The sequence below is a fragment of the Lycium barbarum genome, chromosome 8 (genome assembly GCF_019175385.1).
Source record: "Lycium barbarum isolate Lr01 chromosome 8, ASM1917538v2, whole genome shotgun sequence".
NCBI lineage: Eukaryota > Viridiplantae > Streptophyta > Magnoliopsida > Solanales > Solanaceae > Lycium > Lycium barbarum.
The window spans coordinates 118,343,898-118,362,338 of record NC_083344.1 but is presented as its reverse complement, the minus strand read 5'-3'; the positions used below and the strand labels follow the sequence as shown (position 1 = coordinate 118,362,338).

Sequence of the window (18,441 nt, the reverse complement as noted above, 5' to 3'; positions counted from 1 at the left end):
AATGTTTTAGCAGCTGTGATGATACATGGTGCACTTCTCTTTCCTTTTTCTTAATTTTAAGGTATTACTAAAATTTTACTGAATTGATCAGTTGATTCTTTTTGTATATACAAATTTATTGTTGGTGTACTTGGATTAACGCTCTATTTGTCTATTATGATTGCCTACAAAATGGTGTTTTTCCTAGTTTTGGCTTTGCATAATTGCATTGTGGATTTTTTTTTTTTTAATCTTAATTTGTTGAATTTATGACTTAGTAGTATCGTTCTTTATCAATATATCCGTGGATAACTGATTTATATATCAATCCATTAGAAATTGACAAATAGAAAAAAAGGGTTTTGGCACAATTTCTAAATGTAGCACTGTCTGAAGAATTTGCGTTTTAGTTTTGAGAATGCGTCTCTTAGTTCTACTTTTTTTCCTTGCAATATTGAAAATGGAAACCCCGTTACAGGAATTGAGCTTTTATGAAATTTCCTTAAAGTTTTCACTATAAAGGTTGGTGCTTAGCTCTCTTGGTTCAATTGTTCTTCAATACACCTAATTCTAAAAAACAAAATACTGGCATACGACCTAGTGCAAGGTCTGCAAGCAATTTCTCTCTTTTTGTAAGTCCTTTTTTTTGCTTATCAGGAGGTGTCTTGATTTTTTTTTAAGAAATTTGGTTTTCCACCCGGTATCCGGTATCCGCATTAGAGCCCAACTATATCCAGATTCACGCCGCGTAGAGCCCCCATTTAGGGGGAAACGCTCTCTACCAAGGATTTTTTCATACCCAGGACTCGAACCCGAGACCTCTAGTTAAGGGAGGATGCAGCGCCATCCGCTGCACCACATCCTTTAGTGGTAGGAGGTGTCTTGATTATTGCTCTTCCATGGTAACCATCTTTATAAAAAGGGAAAAGGGTCAAAAATATCCCTCTACTTTGGGAAAAGGGTTAAAAATATCCTCCAAACTAATTTTAGGTCAAAAATACCCCTCGCGTCATCAAAGTTTTCACATATACCCCTGTCTTAACGGAAATTCCCAAATCTATGAAGATAATTCGGTTTCATTTTTTAAACCCACTCCATTATTTGAACCCGATCCAACTAAATAAAAACCTATGATCCTACAATCCCCTTTAAACATGTAGACCAGAGTGAAAAAATGTGATCGTAGGATCATATGTTTTTATATAGTTGGGTCGGATTTAAATAATGGAGCGAATTTACAAAATGAAACCGGATTATCTTCGCGGTTGGGAATTTCCGTTAAGACAGGTGTATATGTAAAAACTTTGATGATGTGAGGGGTATTTTTGATCCAAAATTTAGTTTGGAGGATATTTTTAGTCTTTTCTTAAAGTAGAGGGGTATTTTTGACCCTTTTCCCTTATAAAAATATCTTTTACCAAAAAAAATGAAAAGTAAATGCAAATTAAGTTACAGAAAGTCTATCATGTCATCTCTTATCTTTAGTTTACCATTTTTTTAATATCTAATCGGTAATTTGCTATCATTTTATATCTTGCTCATCTCATCATCTTATTTTTATTCAATTAAGCCAGTTTTCCATTTGTATAGGTTGTAGTTAATGAGTTCACAAGATATGGGACTATGGGAACCCTTCTTGTACACCAAGCAAAAGGGAAAATCAGGGATGTCGTGTTTGTTGAGCTGCAAAGGTGAGTTTGTTTATATGTCTATTTCTGGTTTATGTTTTATATTTTAACGTGCTAATACATGAGCACATTTTGTTGATTTGCAAAGTGAATATTAAGCATTAAACTCTCTTCTGATGAGAAAAAATTGTACTTTGTGACCCGATAAATGTTGTTGCTTTGGAGGGCAAATAATTGTTGCATTACTTTTTGGCCCTTCTGTGAGTTACATGAAGGAAACTTCATCCTAAGTGCAGTTGTATCAAAGATACAAATTTCTCTTTTCTAAGTTATTGTCATTGTATTTATCTTTATTATTTGTTGCATTTAAGGTATTCTTTAGCTAAGACATATGTTAAGGAGATGATATAAAAAGGCATGTGAATCGTTAGGAAGAATCTACCATACAGAGTTGGAGTTTTGTGAACAAAGTCTTGTGAGGTTAATAGAGTTAGGAGTTTAGAGAACCAGCGTGTGACGTTTGAGATTTTCATGACTTTTCATAATGATTGTCTTGAATCCAGTAGTTGAAGAATAGTCACATTTATAAGCCTTTGGCATTCTTTTTTTTCATATTTTTGTTAATTTTGTGTTTCGTTGATTATTTTCTTAATTGTAATGTGAAAAATTCAAGCATTATTGGTTCCTATTCTTAGAACAATTCGTAGCTCTCATGGTGATTTTCGTGATGATTTTCGGTTGCTTTCCCCAACTTTATTAGTATCTTTAGAGTATATTATTTCAACATTTTCCCTTTGTTTTTGAATGTCTCTTCAGGGTTTGGAATATTGAGATCAATCTATCACTCTTGGTACTTATTCCATTCAAAACTGTGAGGAAGATACCAGTGGAATTGAAGGCAACAATTCAAGAAACAATATAGAAGTTTATGATTGATTAGCTAGAGTATTATTTAGATAAGTAGTGATTGAATAATTTTTGTTAGTGTTTTTTTTCATCTACTTGAAAATTTTATGTAGGCTTTATAAGTTAAGATACTACTCAATTAATTGATATCTTTCACACGGCACGAAGCGCAATTGAATTTAATAGTTTGTTTATAATCTTAAAATTCTTCAATTCAAAAATAGAATTGAAAAAGGGCAACTCGTACGAGTTGCGCATTAGTTGAGATTATTTAACAATGGAAAACTATAGGTAGAAATTTCAAAACTGAAGTGCATTCGAATTATTTTTCGTCCTCTCCTGTTTAAAAGATTTGGAAGGAAATGGAAAAATTATTGTTAGGCTATGGAGAGGAGAGAGGTTAAAAGATTGAATTATTAACCAACGTTACAAATTTTCGGTTAATTAAATAAATCTTATCAGATGGTATATGCGAAAGGAGTCATTTTCTTCTATTCAAATTGTAAGAGGGCAAGAAATCCTATTTTCACGTTATTACACGTGTTTCTTGGATTGAACTTGTCATTTTTCTTACGGAAAAGGTCCAGATGTGCCCTTCTACTATATGAAACTTCACGGATATGCCCGTCGTTAAAAGGTGGTCTCATATATGCCCTTAATGTTATTTTTTGGATTACTCATTCCCTTGATATAACGGAAACCCGACAAAAATATTGGAGGGCAAATTTGTGCAGATTCGCATAGTATAGAGGCATATTTGATCCACTGAAATTCCTAAATATTATGGTAAAAAATAAAAATATGGCACAAAAATATTATTGCATTCCAAAACATAAAAAACATTTGCAATTACAATCCATGGACTATTACATTACATCTAAATTATACAACTAAAAGATAAAATGCAACTACAACCATCTTTTAATGATTATTTTCACAAATAAGAGCACCATTTTTCCTTTCCAAAAGATTTGTTTTACTAATGATGATATCATTTTTATTTTTCAATTTGTTAATGACCTAAATATTTTTCGTCTTTTCCCAGTCTCAATATCTACAAGTTAATGCATACAACAACTGCTGCACAAAACATTAACATAAAAAAAATTCATCACAGATTTGCCACAAAAAAAAAAAAATCACAAGGAAAAAGAGATAACTTACATTAGACTTATGACACATGAAAAAACGTCTCCCGCAGTGCTGAAACTTTGATAACAACACTAGAGAGAATATTACATTTTAAACATTTATACGGTCTTACATAAAATTCAATGTGGTCTGACCCTTTTGCGAATTCTACGCATAACAGAAATTTAGTAGATCTGTAATGACTTGTGATTTTTTTTTTGTGATCTGTAATGATTTACATTAGACTTGTGATTTTTTTTTGACAGATCTGTAATGAATTTTTTTTATGTTTATGTTTCGTGCGGCAGTTGTTGCATGCATTATCGTGTAGATATTGGGACTGTGAAGACGAAAAATATCTAAAAAAACTATCCAAATCATCAAAAAATTAAAAAATTAAAATGATATGATCATTAGTAAAACAAATCTTTTAAAAGGGAAAATGGGTTTGTGAAAACAATCTTTAAAGGATAGTTGTAATTGCATTTGATTTTTAGTTGTATAATTTAGATGTAATATAATAGTGAATGCATGGATTGTAATTGCAAATGTTTTTTATGTTTTGAAATACAATGATATTTTGTGCCATATTTTTATTTTGTGTCATATTTTTATTTTTTGCCATAATATTTAGAAATTTGAGTGGATCAAATATGCCTTTATACTATGTGAAACTGTGCAAATTTGATCTCCAATATTTTTATTGTGTTTCCGTTAAATCAAGGGCATGAGTAATTTAAAAAATAACGTTAAGAGCATATGTGAGATCATCTTTTAACGACGAATATATCCGTGTAATTTCATATAATAGAAGGTTACATCCGGATCTTTTCCGTATTTCTTATTCTGGCCATCCACTACTCTATGGTTTCTTGACTTAGCAAGTTAAAAAATAATCTAAAAGGCACATGATTATGCACAAGACTCAACGCAATGACGGTGAGTACGTGCCATTTCAGATTAGTTGGATGGTGTATGAATCATTACAATCTAATTTGTCTGTTTCATTTTACTATTGAATAGTTTGACTTTTAAAAATAAGATGCTGTATTTATTGTTTTTTTAATGCGCGTAAAAACAATTCAAACGACAGTTAAAATAAAAGGGAGAAAGTAATAAGTTAGCAGCATCCACGTGGAATAATTTGCTCCACAGATGCTTTTTTCATAGATCTATATGAAAATCATAAAACAATAAGGGGTCGTTTGGTAGGACATAAGTTATCCCATTTAGATGGGATAGGGTGGGATAAGTTGGATTATTAATCTCACCCTTTATGTGAGATTACTAATCCCACCTTATTCACCTTTTATTCCATCTACATGGGATTAGATGGAATATCAAAATCCCACCAATCAAACATAAAATTAATTCTAATCTCATTAGATTAATAATTCAGCTCATCCTACACCTCCTACCAAACGACCCCTAAGTTCTGAAACAATAGTTTAGTGTAATACGTAATGTAAGAACGATAACTGACACAAACTCAACAAAAGAATAAAACAACATTGAGTAATGGATGGGACAACTTATCAAGCTTTCAACGTTAATTAAATCCACTATATATGGCTGCTCATAAGAAAAACAAGTCGTTTTCATGCATGTAATTTGAGGCAAAAACTCTCCTATAAATACCCCCTTAAAACCAAACAATCTAACAAATAATCACAACTTGGTTTGCTTAATTTCAATTTTCCATAGCAATTAGAAAATTTAGCCAAAGACTATGGAGAAGTTAGCTTACGTTGTTGCTCTCCTGCTTCTGGCATCACGTTAGCCCTATTTCTCTCTCTCATTAATTCCCACATTTAGTCTTTTACTTTGTTCACATTTATTTCTATCTATTACTAAAAAATATTAACTTATGTAAATTATTCTATGACCAGTGTTTCAACCTCTCACTGCTCGAGATTTGGAAATCAATGTCTTGCAACTTGATGTTTCTCAGTCTGATTGCCCAGGTTTTATTTATAGTCTTTTATCTCCCTACCAGTGTTTTAAAAGGCGTTTTTGAGGCGAGCCTCGGGGCGAGCCCCGGGGCGGGGCGTACCAAAAATGTCTCGGGGCGATGGGTCGGGGCGCAAGTCCCCAAAGGCGTACGCCCAGCAATTTGGGGCGTACGCCCAGGCGTTTGGAGCGAGTTTTTTTTTTGTTGGGGCGTAAGCCTAGGCGTTTGGGGCGAGTTTTTTTTTGTTGGGGCGTAAGTCCAGAAAACTTCTTCAAACTAAAACGAAATTTGTTAAATAAGTCCTTAGTATAATGCCCAAATTTTCAAAAGTCAACATGTAATTACTCAAATATTTTAAAAAGGAACTGAAACATTAAATTTAAAAGTCAAGACCTTTTTTTATTGCTAGAATGCCTAATATATATTCTTTTCCAATTATTTATCTTGTCTTCTACTATCTCAAAAAAGTAACGAGCAGTCACTTATACTTGTAAGTACGTATAATAGATTGTTCTAATTAGTTTTTTTGTGGGGGTGGAGTATGTATATGTGTGTGTGTGTGTGTGTATATATATATATATATATATCACTTATTTATTGTTTTCTTCAATTTTTTACGTTATTTAACCAATTTAAAAGTATTTATTATAATTATATCATTTTATAAAATACTAAAAATTAAAGTCCCATGAGGCTTACGCCTCGTGCCTCGGGGCTTACGCCTCGCTGAGGCAGACATAAAACGCCTCGCCTTACGCCCCCGCCTTTTAAAACACTGCTCCCTACCACTTCTTCCTAGTTATATATGTTATTTTCTTATATCTAATTATAATTAATTATGCATACTGTTTCTAATTATTTTCATCATATTCTCTCCCTTCTCTAACTAAACTATATGTAAATTATAGGAGTGACAAAGGACACATGGCCAGAACTTCTTGGTGTACCAGCCACGCTTGCGAGACAAACAATTCAGAATGAAAATTCAAATATAACTAATGTTCCCAGTATATTGAATGGTTCTCCAGTGACAACAGATTTTAGATGTGATCGAGTTCGTCTTTTTGTTAATGTCTTGGACTTTGTCGTACAAACTCCTCGAGTTGGTTAAAGAAAATAAATAATTACTCCCATAATCCATGGAGTGTTTTAAGTATGTCTAATAATTAGTCCCAAGAAAACAAATTGAAGCTGTATGGTTATTGTCTCCATGTATGCCTATGCCAGTGCAGTGATATTTCGACTAATAAATAAGTGTGGCATTCGATATATCATCCTGACCATTCCGTTTATGATTGTTAATCACCGCCCTTTTTTTTTTTTCGGAGTAAAAGCACAGGTTTAAGTTCTATTTCTCTTTTGATTCTCTGGAGGACATATACACGCAGGATATCTCATACTAGCTACCAGTTTGAAGATTTCAAAACAACTCCCAAAATGGATTGAAAAGAAAGCCAAAGTAGTAAGAAGAATTAAAAAAAATTCAATTATCAACATATCCCATAAAGACGTGTGACAATCTGAGCTAACATTGAGCTCAATTCAGTGGCAGATGCAGCATATGTGTAGTTATCGAAGTCATCTGAATTAGTATTTTAATGCGAAACATAATTTAGGTATAAAAATTAAAATTACGATAAATAATCAGTTCGAATTTATCATTTTAAAAATAAAATGAATTCTATAAGAAAATTTTATAGATTGAATCCAAAAATTTAATCGCCTTTGCTCTTAAGAAGAAATGCGGAAGATGGAAGGGAAGAAGAGAGAAAATGAGAAATTAAAAGAGGAAGAAGGAACAGTTCTTTGACATTTTTCATTAAAACAGAGTTAGTACATCAGCCGGCTAATGTAACAACCAAATGCTCATAAAGCAAACACGTGTCCATACTAGAAGGAACTACAAAAGATATCTAGGTGTAAAACAAGAAATTAACAATAAGGACTAAACTGGCCATAATAAGATTTATAGGACCTCTACTAACTTCAACTTAAATTATTACAGTCCATAACTCTCAAAGGAACCTTATCCTCAAGGTTCTTCAAAATTTGGAAATTGTGAAAAACCTCCCAGATTGTCCATAATGGGGTGATATGTCGAAGTGAATTTCAACTTTTTGCACGTCAATTCTTCAAACAATTTAGAAATATCTTCTCTCTGTGACTAACAATGGTAGTTGACAACTCATGTAACTTAAAGATATGATCTCTAAATAATCGAGAAAGATTCACAACAGTATAAGGGTACGAATTAAGCTGTCATTTATTAAATTGACCTGCTCAAATTCATCCAGCCGGCTCATTTAACCCTTTTAGATGCGAATAAAAATATTATTATACCCTCATACAGAGAATAACAATCACCACTATTATTTGAAGTTTTGGTGGCTCTGTTATTGTGATATTTTTTGTGTATATACACTGTGTATGATTTAGTAATTTAGGCCCTCAATCCTCATACAAAACAATAATGATCAAGGATGGAGTGGAAGAGGTTACGTGTTAGGCAGGAAGTTTGAAAAAGGAGACAAAATAAACGGTTAGAAAATCTTGTGCTCGCAAGGTGAAACTTTTACAAGTATCATTTATTCCTTATTAGGATAATTATTCAGTAAATGATTTTTTAAAATACTTTTTGTAATTTATAAATCCTTTTTTTTTTTTAATGTAACCACTAAGTAACACCATGAAGTAACCTTAGTGGAGGATATTTTTATTAAAATTGCCAAAAAGAAAAGAAAACAAACTTCAAGTATAAACAAATAACAGAAGCTAAAAAGACATAAAGTAATCTCAATCCTATTCTGCCTAGATTAGGAAACTGCACATGTCCACCACCTTGTTGCACTCCTGTGCTCTCATCAGGTGCCGTGATTCTTTAGCTATGAAGCTGAATCTCGGAATAAACCAGATTTCTTCCTTTCAGGAAAAAGCTTTCCTGAGCCCTTTGAACTAAATTTAGCTTCCATGATTGAGAATCTAAGACAAACAGTAGCTCTAATGAACCTTTTAGATTATGATCAAAAGATTTGCTTTGACAGATATCGTTAGATTGTGATCTAAAATTTTGTATTATAAATATTAAATGACAGCCTAATGCTTTATCTGTAAAGTTGAGAAATATATAAGCAAACATTAAAATTAAATCTAGCGTTATTCAGAAAAGTAACTTCTTAAAATATATATACGCAACTTTTAAAATAAGAATAAAATCTAATGGGGCTGAAAAGAGATATTTGCAAACATCAGCCCATGAATTGTGGTGATAAGTGCATTTTCAAGTGGGTCATTTGCACAATTGTCCTTCAAATGGTCTTTAATTTTTGTCCTTCACCTAATATCTCGAAGTTCTGGATTCGAATTTCAGCTTAGTCAAAAAAAAAAATAGCAAGGTAGAGGTTTGTAGCAAAATTAGACCTATTTTTCTTAAGGCGGCAAATTAAAATTAGGCCTATTTGTCTTAAGGTGAACTTTTACCCAAAATTAGGCCTCAAGGCAGAACCTTTGCCTTAAGGCCTAACTTTTCGGGTAAAGTTAGGCCTATTCAGGCATTAAGCCTAACTTTGCTACAAACTTCTGCCTTGCGGTTTTTTTTTAATATTTAATTAAGCGGAAATTCAAATTCGAAATTCATGAGTTTTAGGCAAAGGACAAAAATTAAAGATTTCAAATTTGAGGGGAAAAAATTGAAAACAAGTGCCTTTGAAGGACATTCCGCACAAAAAAATATATTTTCGGGTCTTACAAGGGTCCCAGTGATGATGACGGTAAGGTGATGGCCTGATGGGCTGTGACGCACTGGGCTCTGTTGTAAATTACAGGCCCACTTACAAGTCCATCGCTGCCCAATCACTCTGATAAAAACTTCTCATCCATCCATTTTGTGCTAGTTTTTAATTTTTATCTGGTTATCGGGCGAATAATTACTCTTAATGGTTCGGCTTTTAAATGTACTAATCAGCTAGCCAACCGATAAGATATCAGTTGGTTCGGTATCGTATTAGCAATTATCGGATATTTATTGGGTGGTATATCAGCTAAATTTAAGAGAAAATGAAAACTTAAATCGCAACATGGAGTTTAGCTTTCAGGGACAAAATAAAAGTCGCAGCTTCCAAATCTTTCTATATATGCCATTGGTATGCAGATACGGAGTATTGTCTTTAGGTAACTATCAGAGAATTATATGAGTATGTTGCGGTGATTTGAGTATGTTTAAAAACCAAGAACGTAGTAATTTCTACGGTAAAACAATTCTTGAAAGAAGAGGGCAATAGAACAATCGGACCCGACACTTTTGTAACCCAAAAAAAAAAAAAAAAATTGGAACCAAACTAACCCATTAAAAAAAAAAAAGAATCAAACTAGGCTTCACGCATAGAATGTGTGCGTGAAGCCTAGTTTGGTTTTTTTTTTTTTTTTTATATAGAACTTCATATTTTATTTTAGTGTACAATAATATCGGCTCATTACATCAAGTATATATATACATTTGAATCGTCATTTTAGGGGTTGCAAAGTGCTTCGAAGTACGTTTGAAAACTTGTTATATTTAGGTTTAAGTGTCATATTTTATAGGGTTTTGATTATTCTCTTTTGTTTTACTCCCAAAGCTATGAAAGCACTTTTTTAGTTCAAGAAAGATAGAAAAGAAAAAATTACTCTGCTTTGTATTAGTTTTTTCTTCTTTTATGTCTTTTTTATTTTGTTATTGTATTGTCTAATTGGCACCTTTTGAATGTGCAAAAATAAATATAATATTTAAAAATAATTCCAATACGAGAGGTTCATAATAATTGAAAAATATTTCATTCCATTAGCAACGAAATACATCATTAAATTACAATAGACTTAAAAAAAAATCAAGTTCTAGACACTCTTCTACTTCCAGATATGCTGCCACCACGGGAGTTGCCCAAATGAACGCTTATCATGCCCAAATTGCTTACATGTCGAGCACTTGCGAGAGTAAATCTTTTCGCTAACATCCATTTGATTGTGATAACAGGTTAACTTGTTTTTTCCCAATTTATGGGCATGGTTCTTGTTCGCTATCATAGAAAACGGCGCGGCTGGCCAATAAGCTTGATCACCAAAGGGACGGAAGTGACCGGAATATGCTTTAAGGTATTTTACGACCTTATATTCCTCTGCTACATAATCAGTTACATTTCTGGCCATTCTCTCAAAGCACTTGACTGCATGAGAACATGGTATATGGTACGTTTGCCACTTACCACAAGTGCATGATTTTGTACGCTCAGTAACGATATGTTTGTTTCCTCCTTTTCCGTCGCAATAACCCGTTCTAACTTCATACACATGTATTAGCATGACGTCATACTCGGTCATTTGGTAACCCTCTGCCTTTCTTCTATGGTGCTCCATCTTTTTATAGGGCTTTGGCATCCATGTTCTCTCGTCGGCTAATATAGCTCTGGCCTGCCTTGTCTTATCCACAAATCGCTCCACGACCTGCCTGAAAGTTAGTCTTACCATTGCGGTGATAGGTAGTCCTCGAGTAGATTTGAGGAGTCCATTGAAAGACTCCGAGCTGTTCGTTATGAGCATGCCCCATCTCTTTCCTCCATCAGCATAAAGCGTCCATTTTTCAACTTCTAATTTCATCAACCAAACATATGCCTCTTCACTCACTTCCTTTAGCAGCTCCATTTTTGCAGCCCATTTTCTTTATTGATGCTGCATTGCAGCCCCCCACATCAATTTGTTTACAGTGCCATTTCCAAACTTTGATTGCAAATTAGCCTTTAAGTGCCTTAAATAATGTCGATGGTAAGCATGTGGAGGCTGTCACCCTTCCAGAATATGCATATTGTGCAATATGCCTTTATGACAATCCGATAGGACACATATGCCATGACGATCCTTAATAACATGAGTTTGTAGATGAGTCAAGAACATCCCCCATGTCTCATTGCTCTCGTTGGCTGCAATTGCGAAAGCAAGAGGGAATATTGACCCATTGGCATCCATACCTACTGCAATTAGGAGCTTAATGTCATATAGTCCATATACATGCGTCCCATCTATCGATATCACATTCTGGCAGTGAGCAAAATCATCAATACTTGGTTTGAATGCCTAAAAGACAAAGTCAAAAATTCTGCCCTCTAAAGCCGCCACTGTACAACAGTGCAAGGATTAGCATGTTTTAGAGCCGCCATATACCTTGGCAACGCCTGAAAAGAGGATTCCTAAGTTCCAAAGATCGTCTCAAAAGCACATCTATGCCCGAGAAATCCCTTTCTCTTACTTATGATTTTACCATATTTTGAGTGGACCATGCTAATACAAGTTTTGATAGGCATCTTGCATAAGTTTAAACAAACAACATTTAGCAGTGATATTTTAATTGCTATAAGATATGTAATGTAAATGGTCAGATAAGTTACCTTGGAGTTTCCTCAATGTGTTTAAGTAACACATGAGAAATTATGTTTATATCTAGATTAAAATGATCTGCTCGACTTTGTCCCATATCACAAGTGTGCTTAGGGTAGAATTTTGTGATTTCCCACAGACCAACAGGCTTAGCAATTCCCCGAAGCAACCACCGACAGCCTTGAGTATGTCGCTTACAAATCAGCCTCCATACTGATTCGTTTGAGTCATCAACCTTAAACTCCCTCATATCCTTTATAAAATACATTCTGACAGCCCGTTGCAACATCTTTTTTGATGTGAACTGCATTCCCTTTGCAAGGACGCATTCATCAGTCATGGGATTTTTTGGTTCAATCCACGTTTTTTGGCGACTTTGATCATCATCTCTTGTGAAGACAAATGCATCCTCACGACCTTGGAGACTGTCAAGATATGGAATATAGTCAGAATGCCACTGCATTGGGCTGTCAGGAATTGAGTTTTCCGCCATCGGAGGTGGTGCGTGGTGGTGAGTTGGTTCTGGTTGCCTCTGGGGACTAAAATTCGTATCTTCTTCATCCCCTTCACTATCTTCATTATCGGTTACCTCTGAATTATTAGCCGGTTCATCGCCATCACTCTCTGATATATCCACATAACTTGGACAATCAACTCCATCTAAGAAAGGCCTCCTCCTACACGATAAAAAGCATATGTTAAATTCCAAATTCAAATATATATATATATATATATATATATATATATATATATATTAATTATTTAACATCAAGGTGATTAACCTACAGATATTGATAATGAGCATGGTGTGGAGAATGATCAACTCCACCAAACTGAGAGGACTGCCTTTCATTCACAGTTGGTACCACTGGTGAGTTTTGATAATAATCAGCTGCACCGAACTGAGAATTATTATAATAATCAGCTCTACTGAACTGAGAGTTCTAATAATAATGAGTTGCTCCACTAAATTGAGATGATTGCCCAATATTACTCGTACTACAAAGATTTAAAAATAGTTATTTACCAATACATACAATAAACATGTGCTACTGCACAAAATAATAATATAAGAATGCATATTTACCAAGTTTGATTTAATTGTTGGGTAAGATTTTCAAGCGGCACCTGGCCACTCAAAATACCCCCGTAAGAACTAAAATCTCCATACATGTTAGCTTGAATGGACTGTTCTTGCGGGACCTCTCGGGGTATCTTTTCAACATACATCTCAAGAACATTAAGGGCGACTAAATGTTTTAATTCTTTTGGCGCATTCAAATAATCCCTCAAAGAATCATCATCATTGATATAATGCCTACCATAAAGAACTATACCATTGGAAACTGATTGTGGATATATGCCTGTTATAGAGATTTCATACTCATCTATACTAACCTTCATTTTTTCATATATGTAAGTGACTAGTGATTCATAAGACATTTCAAGTGGACATTTAACATGAACGTTTGGTCTTTTATTGTAACGAATTGTACTATTGTCGTCAAGGATAATACCATCCCAATGTATTGAAACCTTAACTGGTGGAATATCTTGAGCCATTTTTTGTAGGACTTAAGAGAGGTTTTTTTGAATGACTTAAGAGACTTAAACTTATGAAATGGATGAGTTTTTACCTCGTCCAACATTCTTCTTAAATAGATTCGTATTGAGTTCTATTGCGCATTGAAACATTGCGTAATATGAATTAAATTCAAATAAACGGTAAAAAATGCAGCATTGTATTGTCAAATCGGTCCTTTACGTGTCATAAAAAAGCTGAAATTGGCATGCATGATGTGTTGTCAAATCATGTCCTATTACGCATTGAAACATTGTGTAATATGAATTAAATTCAAATAAACGGTAAAAAATGCAGCATCGTATTGTCAAATCGGTCCTTTACGTGTCATAAAAAAACTGAAATTGGCATGCATGATGTGTTGTCAAATCATGTTCTATTGCGCATTGAAACATTGCGTAATATGAATTAAATTCAAATAAACGGTCAAAAATGCAGCATTGTATTGTCAAATCGGTCCTTTACGTGTCATTAAAAAGCTGAAATTGGCATGCATGATGTGTTGTCAAATCATGTTCTATTGCGCATTGAAACATTGCGTAATATGAATTAAATTCAAATAAACGGTAAAAAATGCAGCATTATATTGTCAAATCGGCCATTTACGTGTCATAAAAAGCTGAAATTGGCATGCATGATGTGTTATCAAATCATGTCCTATTGCGCATTGAAACATTGCGTAATATGAATTAAATTCAAATAAACGGTCAAAAATGCAGCATTGTATTGTCAGATCGGTCCTTTACGTGTCATAAAAAAAGCTAAAATTGGCATGCATGATGTGTTGTCAAATCATGTCCTATTGCGTATTGAAACATTGCGTAATATGGATTAAATTCAACTAAACGGCAAAAAATGCAGTACTATATATAACATGATTGACAAACAACTAGTATTCACTTTAAAACGAGTTATCGTGACATTCTACACCCAATTTGGTAATCTTGGTTCTATTACATGTTTTACCCCAACAAACATATTTGAAGCAATGGGTAGGACATGGGAACTAGATCATGATGATTTTCATTACTCAAATAACCCTAACAAAAGATTCAATCAAGAATACAATAAAACAATGAGAGAAGAGTGGAATTGGCGTGTTAGGGAGGCTGAAGCACTGGAGCAAAAGTTAGCTTCAATAGGGCTTAAACGCCGAAAAAAACGTGCTATGTCAATGCCTCGCGGAACTCCACAAGAGTTTAATTTTGCTCTTAATCATTTTCGCGAAGAGAACAATCGGATGCAAATATGTTATCATAGGGTAGAATATGGTATACATGGTAGCACAAGATTTAGATCCAAGTGGGATTCGGACTATGAAATGTTCGATGAAGATTAATATTTTTCTTATAATAAGGTAAGTAGGTAGGGTCATAAAAACACCCCCCCCCCCCCCCCCCCCCCCCCGAGGGTACTTGGGGGTTTGCAACTATATAAGTAGTCATTTCTTTTGTTATTAGACTACAACATATTCAATGTCGAGTAGTAGAAACTCAGCTTGGTCTTTACTCCTTTCAAAAGAACCAAATAGCAGTGATGATAAGAGTTCAAAACATAGCAGTTTTTCAAGTGATACCAGTGATTTCAAACTAGATGAGCTAAATCTGCACCTTCTTATAGAGCGTAATGATGATTTCAGCAATGTGAAATATTCAGATCCGCAAGAATATTATTGCGGTTTACGCCGAGAATGGTCACATCGGATTATCGAATCAGAACGTCTTGTTCGTGACTTGAAAAATCTCAACACTTCAATCCCAACAAGGTACTCAATAACCATGCCTTGAGTAGGTCCAGCAACTTGCGAGATGGCCGTACAAAGGATTAGAAAAGAAAACAACAGAATGCTAGCAAGATGTTGTAGATTTTACATGCTAAAGTTGGCCGAAGAACAAGCATCATCAACCGGTAGAGAACTAACATCTCCTGAAAAAAGATGTGTGTTAAGAGACCGCCAATATCGTTCTGAGGACGATATTGAGGACTTCTATTCTGATGACGATTAGGGTCTATTTAGGCTCATTGTCTTAGATTATGGGTCATTTAAGTTTTGGACTAAGGCTATTAATTTGTATTTTTATTTTATGATGAAGTCATAAATTTGAATTAGTTTGGCATGTTTTTAATTCTTCAAAGTTTATTGTTAAAGTCTATTATTAATTGACAATTTCACAAAGAAACACAAATAAATTAGTACATAAAGGGTGCGGATTACATTATAGGGGAAAAGGTACACCTAGTAAAAAACATAATCCATAGAAATATTAAACTTAATAAACAAAATACATATAAATAATGAACAACAACAAGATAGCACAAATAATCTTCCACAATTTAAGTTTTCTTTCAAAGATATTTTCTCGTGTTGAGCCTCTCTAAGTTTAGCCTTCAGCAAAATTCTTTTTTTTTTAATCGGTGAGCAAGACCTCCAAACGTTCAATTTTTTCTTCAGCTTCCACAAGCTTAAATTGCGAGTCCAACTTAGCGGTATCTCTAGAGATACGTGAAGTCTCGGTATCTCTATCAAAAAGTGGATTTTTAAACTTCACCGCCACCGTTTTATCCACATGAATGCTATCTTCCCACCGAAAGTGTTTGCAACCGCCCATATCCTATAAACATTACAAGAAAATCAGTTTTTTAAAGTAAAATATATAGATAACGTGAAAAAAAAAACACTAAAAAATGTAAAAATACTTACTTCAGGCACTTTACAACGTCAAAAACGGCGACCCGGATTATCTTGGGTCTTTGATGTTTTTAGTTTACAGTAATAAACTGCATTCACAAATGTCGGGTTGTATAGCAAACACTGAAGTTTCAAAACTTTGAGACATGTTTTTGGAAGTGCAAAAGTGTGTTGAAAGGGTGAAGATGGAGGAAATGAAAAAGAAGAGCATGAATAAAGGTTGGGGTCGGGGGTTTTAGGTATGGGTTTCACGCACAGATTCTGTGCGTGAAAGGACCAAAGTATAAATGTACACTTTGACCCTTTCACGCACAGAATCTGTGCGTGAAGCCTAATTTGTTTTTGTTTTTTTTAATGGGTTAGTTTGGTTCCAATTTTTTTTTTTTTTTGGTTACAAAAGTGCCGGGCTCTAGAACAATCATGTGTTGCTGTTAGTTTTTTAACAGATGATGGTGTTTTTTGTTTGTTAGACTAAAAGTGATCAACTTTTACAAACTTAAAAGGACAAATAACGCTTAAGGTTATATATGAAGGACAAAGTTAGACCTACCTTAAAAACAAGGGATAATTTTTGCCAAAAACTCGTAGATACTTTATATACTTAGGGTAAAAATATAACCATGATAATTCTTAACGGGTTAACGATTTACCCGATAAGAAAATAATGTAATTCGGCCTCGCACCGATAAACCGTTAACTATAAAAGTTTAATCCGTTCACCAACCGTTAATCTGATAATACAATATCAATAGGCCAATTTTGCAGTTAGGTTATCGGTTACGGTTCGGTTTTGAACAGCCTTACTCAGGGGAAATAATTTTTTTGTAGGACATAAGTTTTATTTTCGCATCATAATATTGCACAAGTTATACCCCACACCTAAAAAAAATTTATCCGCTAGACATAAATTTAATTGCTAAGGACAAAAAATTAAAGACCTGCCTATTTGAAGGACAAAAATTAAAGACCAACCCATTTGAAGGGAAAAAGTGCAATTTTTTCTATCGCCTGTCCTTGTTTTATTTGATAAAAGGGAAATACATAAATGAATATTTAATTTTCCAAATGACCAATAAACGAAGGAACTTCACAGATAGCCGACTTTGAGAATTTCATTAAGTTATTAGAAGTTTGTAAGTTTAATCACTTCATAAATAACTTCGATATATGTGATTAAAGTTGTAAAATTTTGCTTCCGAAATTATAAATTTTGCTTGAAGTTGTTATATTATTTGTGCAAACGAACTTCTGATACACTCGTTTGAAGGTTGCCAATTTCGGATATATACGGCTGAAATCTTTCAATAGTAAAAAAAAATCATATCTTGCTTGAATTTTATATCCCGTCAAAATCATATAAGTAGTACATTGATATAGACAAAAAGTATAATTTTCTCGATTATTGCTTTATTCTTGCTCTCTTAGGGAACACTTAAAAACAAGGTGGCCCAAATTCCATCAATCATTTCACATCAATCCATAATGGGCCAGAGTGATTGTGTGCGAGCATATATCTATCTCAAGATTACAAGTGCTGAGTGGAGAGACACCTCATTTTGGCGTTGCCATTTAATTTGTATTCGTTTGGCTTAATATTCAGACGGACCCTTAAATTTAGCATGTTTTGTAAGATAAGCATATAAACTTATAAGGTGACCAGATAGACACTTAAACTTACTCAAAGTGTATTTTTCAAGTTTTTCAGTTGTTTTGACAAAAACTATATTTTTCAAACACTCACAATTTTCATGGTCAAACAAGCCCTAAATATATCACAAAATATTTTTTTTAAAATGCAAAAATAAGGCAAACGCATATACATGAGACTATAAATGTGCACTTAAACCAATAAATACTCGCTAATCGCAATTTTGCAGCTTTCAATTAACTCGATTTTTTTTTTACACTTGAATAATTAAAAAACAATAACTTTAACCAATAAAAATCCTTAAAAAAAGAAATTTCAAATTAAGAAATTTCTTTTTTTTAAGGATTTTCTTCTCGGCTTTACAGTTTTCTTAATTTGAAATTTCTTTTACACTTGAAATGCTGAACTTAGAAATTTCTTAATTTGAAATTTCTTTTTTTAAGGATTTTTATTGGTTAAAGTTATTGTTTTTTAATTATTCAAGTGTAAAAAAAAAAATTGAGTTAATTGAAAGCTGCAAAATTG

General features: G+C 33.6%; 1 protein-coding gene across 1 annotated transcript; it reads left to right on the top strand.

Annotated features, from left to right (window-relative positions):
- Nucleotides 1-5,266: 5,266 nt before the first annotated feature.
- Nucleotides 5,267-6,866, top strand: LOC132606894 (proteinase inhibitor I-B-like). Its single transcript, XM_060320564.1, has 3 exons — nt 5,267-5,419; nt 5,534-5,608; nt 6,504-6,866. Exons 1-3 carry the CDS (start codon nt 5,374-5,376, stop codon nt 6,704-6,706), a joined length of 324 nt encoding a protein of 107 aa, XP_060176547.1. The 5' UTR covers nt 5,267-5,373; the 3' UTR covers nt 6,707-6,866.
- Nucleotides 6,867-18,441: the final 11,575 nt, after the last annotated feature.